The sequence below is a fragment of the Pseudophryne corroboree genome, chromosome 8 (genome assembly GCF_028390025.1).
Source record: "Pseudophryne corroboree isolate aPseCor3 chromosome 8, aPseCor3.hap2, whole genome shotgun sequence".
NCBI lineage: Eukaryota > Metazoa > Chordata > Amphibia > Anura > Myobatrachidae > Pseudophryne > Pseudophryne corroboree.
In genome coordinates, this window is record NC_086451.1 from 387,544,141 (window position 1) to 387,564,547 (window position 20,407).

A 20,407-nucleotide genomic window follows, 5' to 3' on the forward strand; every position below is an offset into this window, starting at 1 on the left:
CCCAAGAGGTGTACATATAATTAGGATTACCATAATATCCCTTTAAACCGGGACCCCCATGAATTACACAGATTCTATAGCTGATTAAACCAGGTCAAATGCAGGCTTGGATTAAGCCAGCCACAGAACCTGTGTAATTCATAAGTGTCAGTTTAAAGGGACAGTGTGGACAGCCTATATATAACACGCATCACTATTCTAGGTCATCATACAATGGTCTTTAATTCTCTTCTCACTCAATATAGAGCCTTTATCATAATCACAAATTTGCAATTCCTGTGGATAAAGTAGAGACAGATTGTACAATTTCTGCATTTATAGTAAACATAAGAGCCAGCGGAGAAGTTAGCCACGGCAACCAATCAGCTGTTACGTATAATTTTATATAATATGCACTTTATAAATGTTTTCTTAACACGGATTGGTTGTCATGGGCAACTTCTCCATTGGCTCACTTTTCCACTAATTTTACTGCTTTATGAATAGACCCCTAATAGTAGCAGTAGAGTAAAACATATAACTCAGAGCAGTGTATCCCAAACCTGGTACTCACAGCCCACTCACATTACAGACATTAAAAGTATCCATGCCTCAGCCATAGGTGTGCGCAGGGGGGGTGCCTGGTGCGCACAGGCACCCCCTAATGCCTGGCACCTCGATCTCACATGCCTGATGCAGCGATCGCCGAGCAGGCTGATTACTGTCCCCTCTGCGCTGCACCCTGTCAGGACTGCATTACTGACCAGACGCCTGGGTTAATCAAGGATGCCACCGCCCACCCGTCACACCCGCCACATGCCCACCTCTCTCCTTCTATGCTATGCCAACTCCAGACACTGATGAGGATCAGCATGCAGCCAGCGTTCCTCTTAGGAAGACAAATTCAATACTGGCAGGCGGCCGGCAGCAGCATTGACATGTCACTCGTTTTTCCAGCAGCAGCAGTACTAGTCTGCGACTGTCAGTGTCAGTGAGTGACTGACTTGTAAGTAAGCTGTTGCAGCTTGCAGGGGAAAGAGAGGGGCAGCCAGACCAGGCTGAGGAGGAGCAGTGTAATTGCAGTGAGTGTCATCATGGGTGTTTGTTTGGAGCACACCACAACATCTGACAATGTATCTGCTTTATTAGGAATGGCACAAGGGTGGATATTTTATATTGCGTTGACGTCAATAGATGGTGCTAGACATGCCCAAAAGGCGGTGCTAGACACACCCCTCCGACAGTGCACCCCCTAATAAAATGTGCTGCGCACGCCTATGGCCTCAGCACAGGTTTGTAAATCAAACTGACTGATGTAATAATGAAATCACCCATGTTCATGCATGGATCTGTACCTTTACCAGTGTTTCCCAACTTGAGTCCTCAAGGCACACTAACAGTGCAGGTTTTCATAATGTCTGTGCTTGAGCACAGATGTTTAAATCAAAATAACTGAGTCACCTGTGATCAAGTATGGCTATCCTTAAAATCTGGCCTGTTAGTGTGCTTGAGGACCGTGGTTGGGAACCCCTGACCTAGACTGTGAGTGGACCATACAAACCAAGGTCTATTTACTAAGCCTTGGATGGAGATAAAATACCAGCCAATCAGCTCCTGTTATTTTTCAAACACAGCCTGTGACATGGCAACTAGGAGGTGATTGGCTGGTGTTTTATCTCCGTACACTTTATCTCCATCCAGGGCTTAGTAAATAGACCCCCCAGCTGGGAAACACCAAGAGGAAAGGGTCAATATAATGGGAAAAACAAGAATTTGAAAAGTTACGTCCAGGCTGATTTCTAAGCTCATCTGTTTCTCTCTCACAGATGCCAGCAACATTGAGAATGCTGAGGCTATTCTGAGCCTACAAGATCGTCTTCACGAGGGCCTGCAGGACTATGAGAGGGAGCACCACACTGAGGACCCTCACCGATCCGGAAAACTTCTCATGACCTTGCCCCTTCTCCGCCAGACCGCAAACGAAGCTGTCCGCACCTTCTGCCAGATTCGGATGGAAGGGAGAATCCCAATGCACAAACTCTTCCTGGAAATGCTGGAGGCCAAGATGTGACTGTTCTGCTACCACCAGGAAGTAGCCACATTGGATTGAGCCATGAACCCCGGATGAATGGACTTCCCACAGCAGCTTTATTTAAACTATGGCGGAAAAAAAAAAAAAATCAGACAGATTCCACTCAGTATTTGCAAACTCTGGGTAGACTTAAACGGCCAATTGGGTTCTAACTGTAGTCAGTCTGTACATTTGACTGGCTGTCCCTTTGGAGGACTTGATGTTGGGCTGAAGGACAGATTATCACACACATTTCCTATCTACTGTATATAGAATTGAGGTGTAGGGTATAAACACTAGCACTGTCAGTCTTCAGAAAACGGACCTTGTCTTAAGACGTATGGATTTCAGGTGGTACCACAGAAATATAACATTCATGAAAACTGCCATCGTTTTGTGTCTGCACCTATAGATATTGCTCATTGTTTGTGAAAGCATTAACAAATGCCGAACATCATATATATAGAATTATACATTTAGCTCTACGGTCCTACACAGAAAGAGCTTGCAACCCCACCTGACAACCAAACTTCCCAGGGTATGATGTCTCTCGCATGGTGGCTGACGATCAGAAGAATTTTGTTTATTTATGCACAGATAACCAAGATGCAGCTACTCAGTTGGATGAAGAATCAAATTCTCTCATAATTGTTTTTTTATCGTTCCAGAACAGGGAAACTTTACTGCAAAAGTACAATACAGTGTCATACCTCCCAACTATCACAATGTTGTGGACACTGTACCACAGTCCCACTCGCAGGCTTCAGTGTCCCGCAGGCAGGGGGAAGTTTGTGGAAGCAATCATCCAGCTGAACTGAATAGATGTCATGTGTACACAATTTATTCACAGTGCAGGGAGAGCCTGGGGGGCAGCGCAGCAGCTTTGGGCGTGATGGGTATGCCCCCCAGAGTGCCAAACTGGAAGTGTGTCACAAGGCCACAACCTCTTCTTGTTAGGCCATGCCCCCTCCTTGGCACTCAGAGTTCCGACTGCTGACTGTACAATGTTGGGAGGTATCCAGGAGGGTCTGTAGCAAGCCTGCAACTGTTGTTATTATTATTATTATTATACATGATTTATAAAGCGCAATCTTATGCAGTGCTGTATATAGGGTGGATCAACTTCTCCACTGGCTCACTTCTCCGCTCTTATCACTGCTTAGTAAATGCCCCCCTATATTTATTTTCTTGCCCGAATTCAGTCAACCAAACAGAATTGTGGGAGGGAGCTGGAGTACCTGGAGGAAGGCCACACAAACACAGAGATCACATAAAAACTCCACACAGATAGAGACTTGGGGGGAATTGAACCCAAGACTTCAGTGCTGTGAGGCAGTAATACTAACCACTTTGCTAATCATGCTGTCCATATGCAAGTTATGGCTGCGGGAAGTGGATTCTCTGAAGGCCTCTCTGGAAAAATGGTTAATAATGAAGCCTATAGACTCCAATCACTAATTCAATCTAAAAGTGGCAGTAGCTATCTGGGCCAAGCTTGGTAAATGTAATATTTGTAATCATCATGGAAAGCTATGGGGACTGCTGCCAAGATTGGAAAGAGTGGGACTTCATAATAAATAGCAGAAATAAAATAATGTGATTAATCGGGTATGGGTTGTTGGGTCGACAGTCATTAGGTCGACCACTATTGGTTGACATGGTCATTAGGTCGACAGGTCAAAAGGTCAACATGAGTTTTTTACTTATTTTTGTGTCGTTTTCTTCGCAACGTGACGGGGGAACCCCTATTAGTGCACCGTGTCCCCTCGCTCCGCTGCGCTCGGCACAGGTTACCGGTCCCTATTGTAGTCCACGTGGATCATAAAGTAAGAAAAAGTCCAATTTTTTTTTTAAGTGAAAACTTCATGTCGACATTTTGATCTGTCGACCTAGTTCAAGTCGACCTAATGCATGTCGACCAATAGTGGTCGACCTAATGCATGTTGACCTAAGTGGTGTCGACCTAATGACCGTATCCCGATTAATCCTCAAAACATGGATTTACACAAGTTTTACACTGAATGTTAGTGCCGCCCCTAAATTTTCAGCTCCAACCTGCCAGAAGCAGCTTCATAAATATAGCTCCATCTCAGTGCTCATGATGTTCTCATTATCTTATTAGCAATGCTCCTCACAGTGGGCGGGATGTACTAATGTACATCGCCGCCCTGCGCCACGATGCTGATCGCATATGTACTAACATATGCGATCAGCATTGCGGAGGACAGCTCTTCCGATAAGAGCTGTCCTCCGCGATGCGCAGCGGCAGCCTGACTTCCGGGATTCGGCCCCAGAAGTCAGTCTGCGCATGCGCGGGGTGACGGGGGCGGCCGCAGGGCATGCTGGGAGGGATCCGATCGGATCCCTCACACAGCGCCGCGGAGAGAAGCCCCATAGGCTTCTATGGATGTACGCCAGCTAAAGCTGGCGTACCCCGCCGCGGCGCTGACCTGGCGGCCGGGGCTTAGTACATCAGGAAATGCGGTAAACAGGGAGTTTACCGCATTTTCTGTTTAGTACATCCCGCCCAGTGACTGCAGAAAATAGGATTTTGGTACTTACCAGGTAAATCCTTTTCTTTGAATCCATAGGGGGCACTGGAGTACTCTTGGGATATGGACGGGCGTAGCCGAACAAAGGCACTGAATATTCAAATTTAGGACTCTCCCCCCCTCCATATCCCCAAGTACCTCAGTGTACTTTGCCAGTGTTTTTTACTGAGCGAACAGGATATAAAGAGGTTGACAATGGAGAATACCTATAACATAACGGACAACAACAATGTTGACCCATAACCATATTGTCAACTAAACAGTTGACACCATAACCGATAGCCCTTTATAATTTGAACCCATCGGTGAAAATGTGTTACCATAAGCTCCTCTGAGCTTAATATCAATTACGGAAAATTTGTTACCCTAAGCTCCCTTGAGCTTAAAACAACCCAGGTAAAACTGCTCTGGGTGGGCGTCCAGTGCCCCCTATGGATTCAAAGAAAAGGATTTACCTGGTAAGTACCAAAATCCTATTTTCTTTATCATCCACTAGGGGTCACTGGAGTACTCTTGGGACGTACCAAAGCTTCCCTCGTGGGCGGGAGAGCTGTTTGATACTTGTAACAGTAGGCAGCCAAAGCTAGATGCTGATGGCTTCACCATTCATATGTAAAAGTGCACAAACGTGGTGCACTGAAGGCTATGTAGCCGCGTAGTAGACGCTCCACGACCCGCTGGGTCTGACATTCCCACAGAACCTGTGGGATGAACTATTACTGACGTAGGCGATTGTAACTTAGCCGTAACGTAAGCCTGACTTGTAGTCATTATTATTATCCAACTGGATAATGTCTGCTGAGAAACTGGCTAACCCCAGTTTGCAGTATCATATAGAACAAACAACGTATTCATATCACGTACTGTAGTCGTTTGGTACATATATAAACGCGTAACGCTTGTACCACATTCAGAATTTTAGAATGTGCTGTCCCCACAGGAACCACTATTGGTATATTGATGTGAAGAATACGAAAGCGGTTTTCGTCCGAAGATCTGCTTTGTCATGAGAAAACTCAAATACGGTGGCTTGGAATACAAGGCACCCAAATATGAAAACAAAATCCTTGCCGAAGCACCCTTGCCGAAGCCAAGGCTAGAAGAAAAATGTTTTCCAAAGTGAGAAACTTAATCCCCATTTGTTGAAAGGGTTCCAAAATATGAAACTGTAAGAAAATCTGAACCCAACCTGAAATCGCCTGGCGCTGTAGGTGGGATAAATAGAGTCTGAGCTTTGGTGACACCTTGTAGAAAGATGTTTACAGACGCAACTAGAGGCAAACGCTTTGAAAATAAGTTTACCACACAGATACCTGCACTCTTAGTGCAGATGAACGCAGTTTTCCATCCCATCCCGTTTAACAGAATACGGGTAACTTGAAGGATGATGTTGGAAACTTCCGAAGTTTACAACTTATGTAAGCACACGAAAAATTTTAAAATTTTTAATAATGAGCTGCCTTAAGCGGCTTACTATTTCGTAACATGGTTGGTATAACCGATACTGTAATGCTCTATTTTTTTTTTATTTTTTTTTTAAGAGGGCGGTCTGAACCCTCACCCCGTCAACCGCAGCTGCGGTACATAGATAATAGGTACCTAGGTAACTATGGGTAAAAGAACGTTCCCTGATGTAACAGGTTGGACGTATTATGAGCGGGCCAAGATCGTGTGCAAGTATTCCTTGAAAATTCGAGAAGCAAACTTCTCTGAAACCCATGAGATACCACCAGTATGACTGTGACGAACTGTCTTCTGATCCGTTTTGGCAACGAAGAAAGAAGCGGAAAATGGTGGAGCCAAATACACGATGCTGAATAACCCCATGAATGTGATGTACACATACTGAGCTTTTGTAATTGTGGCGAGATGCCCTCATGTATACTTGAGGGTAACCCCCTTCTGTGGACTTACATCTGAAACACCTGTGGATTTAATGTCCAGTTTTTAAGATCCAAACCCTGACGGGTGAGATCGTCTGTCTAACAGATGTCCACTCACGGATTGATCTTTTGACATTTTCACATAATGGCGTTCTGAGCCATTGAAGATTTGAGTTACCTACCGCCTTGCCATGCGGCTTATTGGTTCTCACTGGTTGTTGAGTATGCAACTGCCGTTGCTTTGTTTGACTGCTTAAGGGCAGCGTGAGCCAGGCATGAAAAAAACAAAACAAAATTAAATTACATGAAACTTACGGTTGTTCCTCTCCACGGAAATCTTTAGTAAAAAGTGAAAGATTTATTCGTTCTGAAGAGAAAACCAGAGTCTATCCTTGGTCAGACTGAAAGCGAATTATTTATTGCATTGTAAAATGTTCTAGGACATTTATCTCTTGCATTGTAAAATGCACAGAGTTCTAGTACATTTATCGACAGCAATCTGTCGTGTTTTAGAACCTTTGCGTTGATTTTAACTACAAATCCTGACTCTCTGTGACTGTCGTCTAGAGTATACGCACCCTTGTCCCTCTGTGGGACACGCGAGTGAAGGGTGGCGAACTAAATTGAAAACACATCTTATTCTTAATAAGTAAATACACCAATGTACCGCTAGTGTGCGTGTACTTTTGTTCTTGCTGGTGTAGTAGGTAAAAGTCGTTGATTTACCGTATTTATAATCTTACCTAGGAATTGACATCGTTTAGACAGACTTAGATGTGATTGTTTTCAAACTTAATCTGCTACTGTAGTATACCTTAGTAGCGCAAGTTAGAGGAACTTTGTTAATACATAGTTCGTATGTGAGATGAGCTATCATTCCAACATCACTGTAGCAAATACCGGAAGCGATAAGCAACGGTAGAAATGAAATGTTAATGGTTGTGGCGATTTGCAAACGCTAGAACCTGTGATGAAGAAACCGGACTGGGTAAATACGCATTGTGAAGATCAAATGCAATTATACAATTTTGTGGCTTCAATAAGCAAAAACTAACTGCAGAAAATCCATTTTCTAACTGTAGTAAATGACTTGCTGATTGATATTGCAACGGAGCTGTTTGATTTTGCTCAAACAGAGGGGAATAAGTAACTGTGACTCTGTTGGCGTACTATTGCCTGGTTTATAAACCAGCAAAGACTAAATGACAACCTGCCAAACCGTTCAACAGAGGCAGTTTTGTCTTTAAGCTGTAAACAGCTGAGACATATATAAGTTGAAGTCATGAAACCTCGCAAATGTAACATGTAAAGACGCGCTTCCACAATTGTAAAAGAGGTCATCAAACCACTGGCTTGCTGACTGTAACGTCCTGTCGTTACAAGGCGTGACTGTTTTTGTATAAAGGGATAAAACGCCGTAACAAGTATACTGTATGCGGTAATGGCTGAATATCATAAAGGAATAAAAATGCCGTTACAAGTATATCAAATTTAGGAGCAAACAAGCTCTGGCCTTGTCGCGCTTAACTAGCGACAATGAAAATAACCGGCGTTATCAGAAGCTTTTCAGCTATACTCTGCCGCTTCTTTTAACAGTGATCGGCATGGTTTCATACATAGATTCTAGTGACCCAAATATATCCTGGGTTTTTATAATGTTTGACAGAAACTCATCAACCCATGACGGATCGCGTCCTTTTGGCAACGAATATGTATGGTTATCCAAAACCCCGCACTATCTGAGTGCTGGACTACTGTACCGTTCTCACTCGTATTTATCGGTGTGAGATTGACATAGAATCGTGCATTAAATTATAAGACCAGTGAAATAAACACTCTGGTAGCCAAAGGAAAATTAGCCCTTTGGAAAGACTGTCTTTTGTTAGAGCTGGCGGAGTAATTCCGAGACTCCGATTACTGCTCTTTTAATTTGAATTGCCAATTTTATAAAAGTATTTTTAGTCTGCACTATAGCCTTACTTGCTATGTAGACAGACACCATAATAGGCAACAGACAGACACTTGCACGACTTAATGAAATTATTATATGGCATATATATATATATATATATATATATATATGTTATTGCTGAACTGCATATTTATATGAATGTACGGAAATCCTTAGGAACCTAAAGTATTCTTTATGTGAAAAACAGTTCATATTGGCATATGAAACCCGAAGCAAATTCCTACCAACACCCCTGCGCCTTCTGGTGGCTTAGAGATGTAGGGCAGGAATGTTCTAGAATTATCTTGAACTAAAAATTCCCACCAACACCCCTGCGCCTCCTTGTGGAGTAAAGGTGTATGGCCGGAATGTTCAGGAATTATAAGCTGGAAAAACAGCAATAATTAAAATGGCCGTTTTGCTTTCACTGAAATTCACAGTACAGGCAATTTATAGCCTTAATAGCCTTTTATACCGTTAATATATATAGCGTATATGTTATTACAGATCTATTATACAGTAAACACATACACTTAGTTAACCATACACTTAGTTAACCTCCAGTTACTATAAATCCAGCCTGCAGTGAATGTATTATATTGCAGTCTTAACAGAAACCCTTAGGTTATGATAGGCTATTAACTGCTTAACAAACTTTTGTTAACTCCTTGCAGCCTTTCATATCTGCTGCTATGGCCATATACTCCCCCCTCACCCCCCCTTGCAGCTGCGCTGCTTGTAAGGTAACTTCCACCCCATGTTACCTGCAGCGGTGCCGGGAGAGCAGGAGAGCGCAGAGTATAGCTGCGGCGACTTCAGACCTCAGTGACCGGATATGATACGGCGTCGCTGGCTGTCTGCCGAGTAGCTGGCTCGGGCGGCGCTGTGTACAGCGGTGGCCGGGTACCAGCGTTGGGAGAGCGGCCGGCGTCTGATTGACGTGCGGCCGCTCTGAGCTGTGCTCCGGAGTAGCTGGCTCGGCCGGCGCTGTGTACAGGAGAGCGGCCGGCGTCTGTGATTGACGTGCGGCCGCTCTGAGCTGTGCTTCCGGTCTTAGCGATGGGAGAGCGGCCGCCGTCTGTGATTGACGTGCGGCCGCTCTGAGCAGTGCTCCGGAGTTCTGCCGAGTAGCTGGCTCGGGCGGCGCTGTGTACAGCGGTGGCCGGGTTGGGAGAGCGGCCGGCGTCTGATTGACGTGCAGCCGCTCTGAGCTGTATTAGTGCTGGGAGAGCGGCCGGCGTCTGTGATTGACGTGCGGCCGCTCTGCTGCTAGGTAGTGCGGCGGCTGGAGCGGGTGCAGGGAGATATTCAGCGGTATGAGCGGCGGCTGTAATCGCTGTGGCCAACATAAAATAAACACTTTCCCCACACTGCAGGGCGGCAGCGTGAGCTGACCGCCCTGACCCACCATACCTTGTGCTGCAAGCTCCGTCCAGCTTGTGACGACTTCTCATGCTGGCTGTGACGGGGCTTCTGTATGTAAGCTCTGTCCAGTTTGTCAGTCATCTTGGCTGTGACGGAGCTTCTTTCTGTAAGCTCCGTCCAGTTGTTTTCCGTGCAGCTTGCATTAACCAGCTGCCTGTGGCTGTGAGGGTGCTCTTTGTGAGGACCGACACGCCATGCGCTGCCTTATAGCGCCTGTGGCTGTGAGGGTGCTCTTTGTGAGGACCGACACGCCATACGCTGCCTTGCAGCGGCACCATCCCGGACCCAAGTTTTTCCAGAAACTGGGACGGGAAGTGTAAAAATAAAAAATAAAAATAAAAATAAAAATCTTCTGAAAAGTGGCCATTGCCACAAGCCGATGATCATGCTGTGAGCACCGAAAAAACACTGGCAAAGTACACTGAGGTACTTGGGGATATGGAGGGGGGGAGAGTCCTAAATTTGAATATTCAGTGCCTTTGTTCGGCTACGCCCGTCCATATCCCAAGAGTACTCCAGTGACCCCTAGTGGATGATAAAGAAAAAGTATTCTGTGACCATGGGCCTAATTCATGTTTGTAAGGAAGTGCATAGGCGCAAGCAAGCAGCTGTGCAGTTATGTGTAATTAGAATGCGATGCAGCAGGAGGCATCTGTAGGAGGTAGACACCTCCTGCATGTATCTGCAAGATCCAAGTGCTGCATCTGAGGACATTTGTAGGCTCGGTGGCTGGCTGCGTTCTCCGCAGCTTCTGTTCCCTCTCTATAGGTGTGGTCTCTGTCAATCGGTATGCCGACTGTCGGGCTGTTAAGCGGGCGGGATCCCGACGCCGGTATAGTGTCCGGCAGGCATGATTACAGCCCGTGATTCTCTCCCTGGCTTACATACTGTAGATGTTATCGCAAACATTGCCCCAAATTACTTACCTGATCACACAGTTGTCACAGGTACCAGGCTGGCCTCACCTGACCTCACCTGTTGACAATCATGATGGGTTCGGTATGATTTACCGGCGGCCGGGATGCTGACCGTCAATATACTGACAGCGGCATCCCAGCCACCAGTATGCCGGCAGTGGGTCGAGCGCAGACCGTCCCCTTGCAGGTTCACTGAATTCGCCATACTGCGGGCTCGGTGGCTCACTGCGCTCGCCACAGGTTCTATTCCCACTCCATGGGTGTTGTGGACACCCACAACTGGGAATAGCCCCTGTGCGCCAGGATTTTGGATGTTGGCATTGTCGTCTGTCAGAATTCCGGTGTTGGTATACTGATCACCGGGATCCCGACTGCTGGCGAATTAACTGCATCCCATCATGAGTGATATTATCTAAGGCACAGGTTCTCAAACTCGGTCCTCAGGACCCCACACAGTGCATGTTTTGCAGGTCTCCTCACAGAATCACAAGTGAAATAATTTGCTCCAGCTGTGGACCTTTTAAAATGTGTCAGTGAGTAATTAATACACCTGTGCACCTGCTGGGTTACCTGCAAAACATGCACTGTGTGGGGTCCTGAGGACCGAGTTTGAGAACCCCTGATCTAAGGTGACGGTAACAATTATTAATATTAACCCCACATTATACAGAATGCAATGGTGAACTGACACTGACACTGAGACACACACACACACACACACACACACACACACGCAAATAAAACACTTTTTTTTTAAATTAAAAAGATTACCTTAACGTACATTCAAGACTTGTATAACAATCATTTATTTTTTCAGAGAATCAAAAGGCATTGAAATTTTATTGGAAATACTATTTAAAAAATAAGCTGCAATATTATATTGTATTATATATACGCATACATACGTACGTACTGTACATACATAAATCCTAGATTGCTGCTTTATCTATGCACGAAAATTGTAACAGAGGGAGAGCAGCAAAGAGTTAAAAATCAGTGTGAAAACTGATAGAAAATCGAAGCCCCCAAATTAAGATGATGTGTTTGTTAATTAGTAGAGATCGTTAGTGCCTGGCTAATCATTACTGGAGCTGGCAAGCATCAGATACTCTGGTGTGAGTGGAGGTGCATAACAAAAGTGTATTTTCCATTCTAGAGCAGCAGTGGGGATGAGAGTTAATGAATAATTCTTAATGCTGATTAAACCTCAGTCATATCCCACAGCCACGATTTATACAGCCCTCGCACCAAGAGTCACTTACACACAATCGGCTAAATGTATTAGCCCCTGGGTTCCGGAGGTGTGGGGATTTTGTACGAGTCGGCCTGTTTTATTAAAGCAGCTATTGTTTACAAGGCAAAAACAGGTTGGTTTTGCCTAGTAAATGATTGCTGCTTTACAAAATCGGTTAGACTTGCACAAAATTCACGTACCTCCGGAACTCGGAGGCTAATACAGGTTGAGTATCCCTTATCCAAAATTAAAAATCCCACATTTTTGGGTCCCATACTGATATGTATATATGTGTCATTATCTATCAATTTATCTACATATATCTATACATATAATAGATTGAATGTATATGTCATTATCTCAGTATGGGGGCCAAAAATGGGGAATTTTGAATTTTAGATAAGGGATACTGAACTGTACATTTAGCTGCATATCTGATCACAGCCCAGTCATCACAGCATTGGTAATACCATTTACATAACTTTCAACATTTCAATACCATTTCCAGTAATATTGTGCTATAGGACAGGTGATACTGTGTGTGCCATGGTGACAGTTCTGGGTTTCCATCCCACCGTGGTGCAACCACTGGAATATACATCCAAAATCAAAATCCACTTCTGCTGCTTTAAAAAAAATATGAAAAAACATAATAAAATTGCTATCAAGTATACAGAAAAGTAATGCTGGGGGTGCTAAAGTTAACTTTGCTTCAGTGGCACATGCAGGGGGGGTTTCCGAGCACCCAGAATCCCCCCCTCCACCAAAAATAAATAAATATATATATATATATATATATTTGTTTTGCTGCATGAGTATTAATGGCTGTCTAGCGTCCTCTGCAGCCTGCTGTCTTCCTGGTGGCACTTGTAAGTGCTTAATAAAAGTTTACTTTATTTTAACTATAGTACATATATATCCATGTGCATACATATATACACATGTATATACATACATATATAAACACACACACATGATATATACACATGCATATATATACGTGTACTGTATATATACATATGCATGTTTAATATGCTATGTGTGTATATATGTGTAGATATATATATATATATATACACACATAGTCACACACACACACACATTTTACGGACCCAGCATATACTGGGTCACCTCAGTCCCCACCCCCGTGCTTGGCTCCACCCAGTTCTGGAAACCCCTCCCATGCAAATCCTGCATTTGCCACGGAGTTTATATACAGAGTAAAGAAAGACACTGAGGTTCACACTACGCACATGCAATAAAAGAAGTACTGTACATTTGCCAGTACTTTCATAACAAAATGCATGGTCAATTACAGATGTAAAACAATATATATATTTCCTATAATACCAGCAGACGAGAAGCCGGCTATCAGTTAGTGATGTGCACCGGAAATTTTTCGGGTTTTGTGTTTTGGTTTTGAATTCGGTTCCGCGGCCGTGTTTTGGATTCGGGTGTTTTTTTTACAAAACACCCTCAAAAACAGCTTAAATCATAGAATTTGGGGGTCATTTTGATCCCATAGTATTATTAACCTCAATAACCATAATTTCCACTCATTTCCAGTCTATTCTGAACACCTCACAATATTATTTTTAGTCCTAAAATTTGCACCGAGGTTGCTGGATGGCTAAGCTAAGCGACCCAAGAGGGCGGCACAAACACCTGGCCCATCTAGGAGTGGCACTGCAGTGTCAGACAGGATGGCAGATTTAAAAAATAGTCCCCAAACAGCACATGATGCAAAGAAAAAAAGAGGCGCAATGAGGTAGCTGTGTGACTAAGCTAAGCGAACCAAGTGGCCGACACAAACACCTGGCCCATCTAGGAGTGGCACTGCAGTGTCAGGCAGGATGGCACTTCAAAAAAATAGTCCCCAAACAGCACATGATGCAAAGAAAAATGAAAGAAAAAAGAGGTGCAAGATGGAATTGTCCTTGGACCCTCCCACCCACCCTTATGTTGTATAAACAGGACATGCACACTTTAACAAACCCATAATTTCAGCGACAGGGTCTGCCACACAACTGTGACTGAAATGACTGGTTGGTTTTGGCCCCCACCATAAAAGAAGAAATCAATCTCTCCTTGCACAAACTGGCTCTACAGAGGCAAGATGTCCACCTCCTCCTCATCGTCCGATTCCTCACCCCTTTCACTGTGTACATCCCCCTCCTCACAGATTATTAATTCGTCCCCACTGGAATCCACCATCTCAGGTCCCCGTGTACTTTCTGGAGGCAATTGCTGGTGAATGTCTCCAGGGAAGAATTGATTCTAATTCATTTTGATGAACATCATCTTCTCCACATTTTCTGGAAGTAACCTCGTACGCCGATTGCTGACAAGGTGAGCGGCTGCACTAAACACTCTTTCGGAGTACACACTGGAGGGGGGGCAACTTAGGTAAAATAAAGCCAGTTTGTGCAGGGGCCTCCAAATTGCCTCTTTTTCCTGCCAGTATACGTACGGACTGTCTGACGTGCCTACTTGGATGCGGTCACTCATATAATCCTCCACCATTCTTTCAATGGTGAGAGAATCATATGCAGTGACAGTAGACGACATGTCAGTAATCGTTGGCAGGTCCTTCAGTCCGGACCAGATGTCAGCACTCGCTCCAGACTGCCCTGCATCACCGCCAGCGGGTGGGCACGGAATTCTTAGCTTTTTCCTCGCAGCCCCAGTTGCGGGAGAATGTGAAGGAGGAGATGTTGACGGGTCACGTTCCGCTTGACTTGACAATTTTCTCACCAGCAGGTCTTTGAACCTCTGCAGACTTGTGTCTGCCGGAAAGAGAGATACAACGTAGGTTTTAAATCTAGGATCGAGCACGGTGGCCAAAATGTAGTGCTCTGATTTCAACAGATTGACCACCCGTGAATCCTGGTTAAGCGAATGAAGGGCTTCATCCACAAGTCCCACATGCCTAGCGGAATCGCTCTGTTTTAGCTCCTCCTTCAATGTCTCCAGCTTCTTCTGCAAAAGCCTGATGAGGGGAATGACCTGACTCAGGCTGGCAGTGTCTGAACTGACTTCACGTGTGGCAATATCAAAGGGTTGCAGAACCTTGCACAACGTTGAAATCATTCTCCACTGCGCTTGAGTCAGGTGCATTCCCCCTACTTTGCCTATATTGTAGGCAGATGTATAGGCTTGAATGGCCTTTTGCTGCTCCTCCATCCTCTGAAGCATATAGAGTAGGGGTGGGCAACAGGCGGCCCGCGGACCGATCCTGCCTGGCCCGCTGTGCCCCACCAGAGTGCAATGACAAGCGGCCCGACATGCCGCTTGTCATTGCACTGCTCTCAGACGCGGCGCCGCTGAGGAAATCCCGGTCACGTCACAGTGTCAGCTGCCCGGGATTTCCTCTGTTATCATGCGCTGGGAGGCACAGGGGGTGAGCAGGAGCGGCGGCCGAGAAGCGGCGGCCAGTGAGGAGAGGAAGCGGCGGGCAGCGAGCGGGAGCAGGAGAGGCCACATCAGCAGTGACTCCGGCCGTCAGCAGCGCAGATCATCGGACAGCGGGGATCGTCTGCCACTGTGACAAACAGGTAAACCCCCTGTCCAGCCAGCCCCTGGATCACTGCTTAAGCTGCCATGTAGGTTTAGGGGTGGGGAGGGAGGGGAGTTAAAAACTGCAATATGGGTTTAGGGGAGGGGGGGGACAGGGGGTAGGGACTGTCTGCCGTAATGTGTAAAAAGGGGGCGCTGTCTGCCGTAATGTGTAAAAAGGGGACGCTGTCTGCCGTAATGTGTAAAAAGGGGACGCTGTCTGCCGTAATGTGTAAAAACGGGGGCGCTGTCTGCCGTAATGTGTAAAAACGGGGGCGCTGTCTGCCGTAATGTGTAATAACGGGGGCGCTGTCTGACGTAGTGTGTAAAAAGGGGACGCTGTCTGCCGTAATGTGTGAAAAGGGGGACGCTGTCTGCCGTAATGTGTGAAAAGGGGGACGCTGTCTGCCGTAATGTGTAAAAAGGGGGACGCTGTCTTCCGTAATGTGTAAAAAGGGCACGCTGTCTGCCGTAATGTGTAAAAAGGGATCTCTTTTTGAGTATTTTGTGTGTGGCCCTCGAATATTCGCTGGAAGTGTTAAGCGGCCCCCCAGCTGAAATAATTGCCCACCCCTGATATAGAGGGTTGAATTCCACCTCGTTACCACCTCTTGCTTCAGATGATGGCAGGGCAGGTTCAGGACTGTTTGCTGGTGCTCCAGTCTTCGGCACGCGGTGGCTGAATGCCGAAAGTGGCCAGCAATTCTTCGGGCCACCGACAGCATCTCTTGCACGCCCCTGTCGTTTTTTTAAATAATTCTGCACCACCAAATTCAATGTATGTGCAAAACATGGGACGTGCTGGAATTTGCCCAGATGTAATGCACGCACAATATTAGTGGCGTTGTCCGATGTCACAAATCCCCAGGAGAGTCCAATTGGGGTAAGCCATTCTGCGATGATGTTCCTCAGTTTCCGTAAGAGGTTGTCAGCTGTGTGCCTCTTATGGAAAGCGGTGATACAAAGCGTAGCCTCCCTAGGAACGAGTTGGCGTTTGCGAGATGCTGCTACTGGTGCCGCCGCTGCTGTTCTTGCTGCAGGAGGCAATACATCTACCCAGTGGGCTGTCACAGTCATATAGTCCTGAGTCTGCCCTGCTCCACTTGTCCACATGTCCGTGGTTAAGTGGACATTGGGTACAACTGCATTTTTTAGGACACTGGTGACTCTCTTTCTGAGGTCTGTGTACATTCTCGGTATCGTCTGCCTAGAGAAATGGAACCTAGATGGTATTTGGTACCGGGGACACAGTATCTCAATCAAGTCTCTAGTTCCCTGTGAATTAACGGTAGATACCGGAAACACGTTTCTCACCACCCAGGCTGCCAAGGCCTGAGTTATCCGCTTTGCAGCAGGATGACTGCTGTGATATTTCATCTTCCTCGCAAAGGACTGTTGGACAGTCAATTGCTTACTGGAAGTAATACAAGTGGTCTTCCGACTTCCCCTCTGGGATGACGATCGACTCCCAGCAGCAACAACAGCAGCGCCAGCAGCAGTAGGCGTTACACTGAAGGATGCATCGGAGGAATCCCAGGCAGGAGAGGACTCGTCAGACTTGACAGTGACATGGCCTGCAGGACTATTGGCTTTCCTGTGTAAGGAGGAAATTGACACTGAGGGAGTTGGTGGTGTGGTTTGCAGGAGCTTGGTTACAAGAGGAAGGGATTTAGTGGTCAGTGGACTGCTTCCGCTGTCATCCAAAGTTTTTGAACTTGTCACTGACTTCTGATGAATGCGGTCCACGTGACGTATAAGGGAGGATGTTCCTAGGTGGTTAACGTCCTTACCCCTACTTATTACAGCTTGACAAAGGCAACACACGGCTTGACACCAGTTGTCCGCATTTCTGTTGAAATAATTCCACACCGAAGAGGTGATTTTTTTTGTATTTTGACCAGGCATGTCAATGGACATATTCGTCCCACGGACAACAGGTGTCTCCCCGGGTGCCTGACTTAAACAAACCACCTCACCATCAGAATCCTCCTTGTCAATTTCCTCCCCAGCAACACCCATATCCTCATCCTGGTGTACTTCAACAGTGACATCTTCAATTTGACTATCAGGAACTGGACTGCGGGTGCTCCTTCCAGCACTTGCAGGGGGCGTGCAAATGGTGGAAGGCGCAACCTCTTCCCGTCCAGTGTTGGGAAGGTCAGGCATCGCAACCGACACAATTGGACTCTCCTTGGGGATTTGTGATTTAGAAGAACGCACAGTTCTTTGCTGTGCTTTTGCTATCTTAACTCTTTTAAGTTTTCTAGCAGGAGGATGAGTGCTTCCATCCTCAGGTGAAGCTGAACCACTAGCCTTGAACATAGGCCAGGGCCTCAGCCGTTCCTTGCCACTCCGTGTCGTAAATGGCACATTGGCAAGTTTACGCTTCTCCTCAGACGATTTTGATTTAGATTTTTGGGTCATTTTACTGAGCTTTATTTTTTTGGATTTTACATGCTCTCTACTATGACATTGGGCATCGGCCTTGGCAGACGACGTTGATGGCATTTCATCGTCTCGGCCATGACTAGTGGCAGCAGCTTCAGCACGAGGTGGAAGTGGATCTTGATCTTTCCCTATTTTACCCTCCACATATTTGTTCTCCATTTTTTAATGTGTGGAATTATATGCCAGTAATAGATCAATAGCAATGGGCTACTACTATATATACTGCGCACAACTGAAATGCACCACAGGTATAGATGGATAGTATACTTGACGACACAGAGGTAGGTAGAGCAGTGGCCTACTGTACCGTACTGCTATATAGTATATACTGGTGGTCAGCAAACTGTGCAAAACTGAAATGCACCACAGGTATGGATGGATAATATACTTGATGACACAGAGGTAGGTAGAGCAGTGGCCTTCTGTACCGTACTGCTATATATATATATATATATATATATATATATATATATATATATAGTTATACTGGTGGTCAGCAAACTGTGCAAAACTGAAATGCACCACAGGTATGGATGGATAGTATACTTGACGACACAGAGGTAGGTAGAGCAGTGGCCTTCTGTACCGTACTGCTATATAGTATATAAGGGTGGTCAGCAAACTGTGCAAAACTGAAATGCACCACAGGTATGGATGACGACACAGAGGTAGGTAGAGCAGTGGACTACTGTACCGTACTGCTATATATATATATATATATATATATATATAGTTATACTGGTGGTCAGCAAAATTCTGCACTGTCCTCCTACTATATACTACAATGCAGCACAGATATGTAGCGTTTTTCAGGCAGAGAACGTATAATACTGGTGGTCACTGGTCACTGGTCAGCAAAACTCTGCACTGTCCTCCTACTATATAATACTGCTGGTCCCCAGTCCCCACAATAAAGCAATTAGCACACTGAGCACAGATATTTGCAGCACACTGAGCACAGTCAGATATGGAGCGTTTTTCAGGCAGAGAACGTAGATATTTGCACTTGCAGCACACTGAGCACAGATATTTGCAGCACACTGAGCACTGATATTTGCAGCACAATTTGCAGCCCACTGAACATAGAAACTGAGAGGACGCCAGCCACGTCCTCTCACGATCATCTCCAATGCACGAGTGAAAAATGGTGGCGACGCACGGCTCCTTATATAAAATACGAATCTCGCGAGAATCCGACCGCGGGATGATGACGTTCGGGCGTGCTCGGGTTAACCGAGCAAGGCGGGAGGATCCGAGTCTGCCTCGGACCCGTGTAAAATGGGTGAAGTTCGGGGGGGTTCGGATCCCGAGGATCCGAACCCGCTCATCACTACTATCAGTATACCAACAGCAGCATCCCGTCTGCCAGAATACTGGCAGAGAGACTCCTCGCCACGCAACGGGCTTGGTTGCGAGCGGTTCTATTTCCACTCAGTTGGTGGCGTGGACACACCAACCGAATGGGAATTACGGGCAGGTGTCGGCATCCTGACAGTTGGTAAAATGCCGGTTGTGGGGATTCCGGCATCGATCTTCTGAACGCCGGGATCCCAACAGCCAGCATTTTTACTGCACCCCCTATATACCTGTATATATCTTTTAAAAAGCACTGTGAGGACATTCAATCTTATTGAATTCTTATAATATTTAAGAATGTATATAGTAGTTCTCAAGAAGTGTGATAAATGTAAATCTCCTTAACAAGCCTAAAGTACTTGCCCTTTTACCTATAATTCTCTTAAAATAGATACACACTATACATTTATCTGTCAGATAATCTGGAATGAAAATCTGGTAATGGATGAGAGCAAATTACAATCTATCATTTGTTCCCAAACACTGGAAAATGAACAAAATCTATTGTTTATACCAGGGGTTCTCAAACTCGGTCCTCAGGACCCCACACAGTGCATGTTTTGCAGGTAACCCAGCAGGAGCACAGGTGTATTAATCACTCACGGACACATTTTAAAAGGAACACAGGTGGAGCTAATTATTTCACTTGCGATTCCGTGAGGAGACCTGCAAAACATGCACTGTGTGGGGTCCTGAGGACAGAGCTTGAGAACCTGTGATTTATAAAAATTGGTTAAACACAAATTCAACCAACTTGGATGAACAACAGTTTTCCAGTGTTTGGGAACAAAATGATAGTTTGTAATTTGCTCTCATCCATTACCAGATTGTCATTCCAACCAGCTAGATCTGGCAGATTATCTGTCAGATAATTGTATAGTGTGTACCTAACTTTCCACAATAACCAAATACATGCCTAAAATCATAAAAGGAGATTTATGGTAAGAACTTACCTTTGTTACATCTCTTTCTGCGAGGTACACCGGGGTCCACAGGGATAACATCTGGGTGTAGAGTTGGATCTTCATCCAAGGCA

The 20,407-nt window shown here is 45.5% G+C and overlaps 1 protein-coding gene and 1 non-coding gene across 2 annotated transcripts in view; one reads left to right on the plus strand and one right to left on the minus strand.

The window, feature by feature from the left end:
* Positions 1 to 2,612, plus strand: part of LOC134949874 (estrogen-related receptor gamma-like) — a 103,444-nt gene extending 100,832 nt beyond the window's left edge. Inside the window, exon 8 of the mRNA XM_063938575.1 lies at positions 1,806 to 2,612. Coding sequence (XP_063794645.1) covers positions 1,806 to 2,050 — 245 coding nt within the window. The 3' untranslated portion in view covers positions 2,051 to 2,612. The remainder of the gene's footprint in view (positions 1 to 1,805) is intronic.
* Positions 2,613 to 6,756: 4,144 nt separating this feature from the next.
* On the minus strand, positions 6,757 to 6,873 carry LOC134953782 (U5 spliceosomal RNA). The gene has a single exon (XR_010185780.1). It is a non-coding gene; the product is annotated as a U5 spliceosomal RNA (small nuclear RNA).
* Positions 6,874 to 20,407: the final 13,534 nt, after the last annotated feature.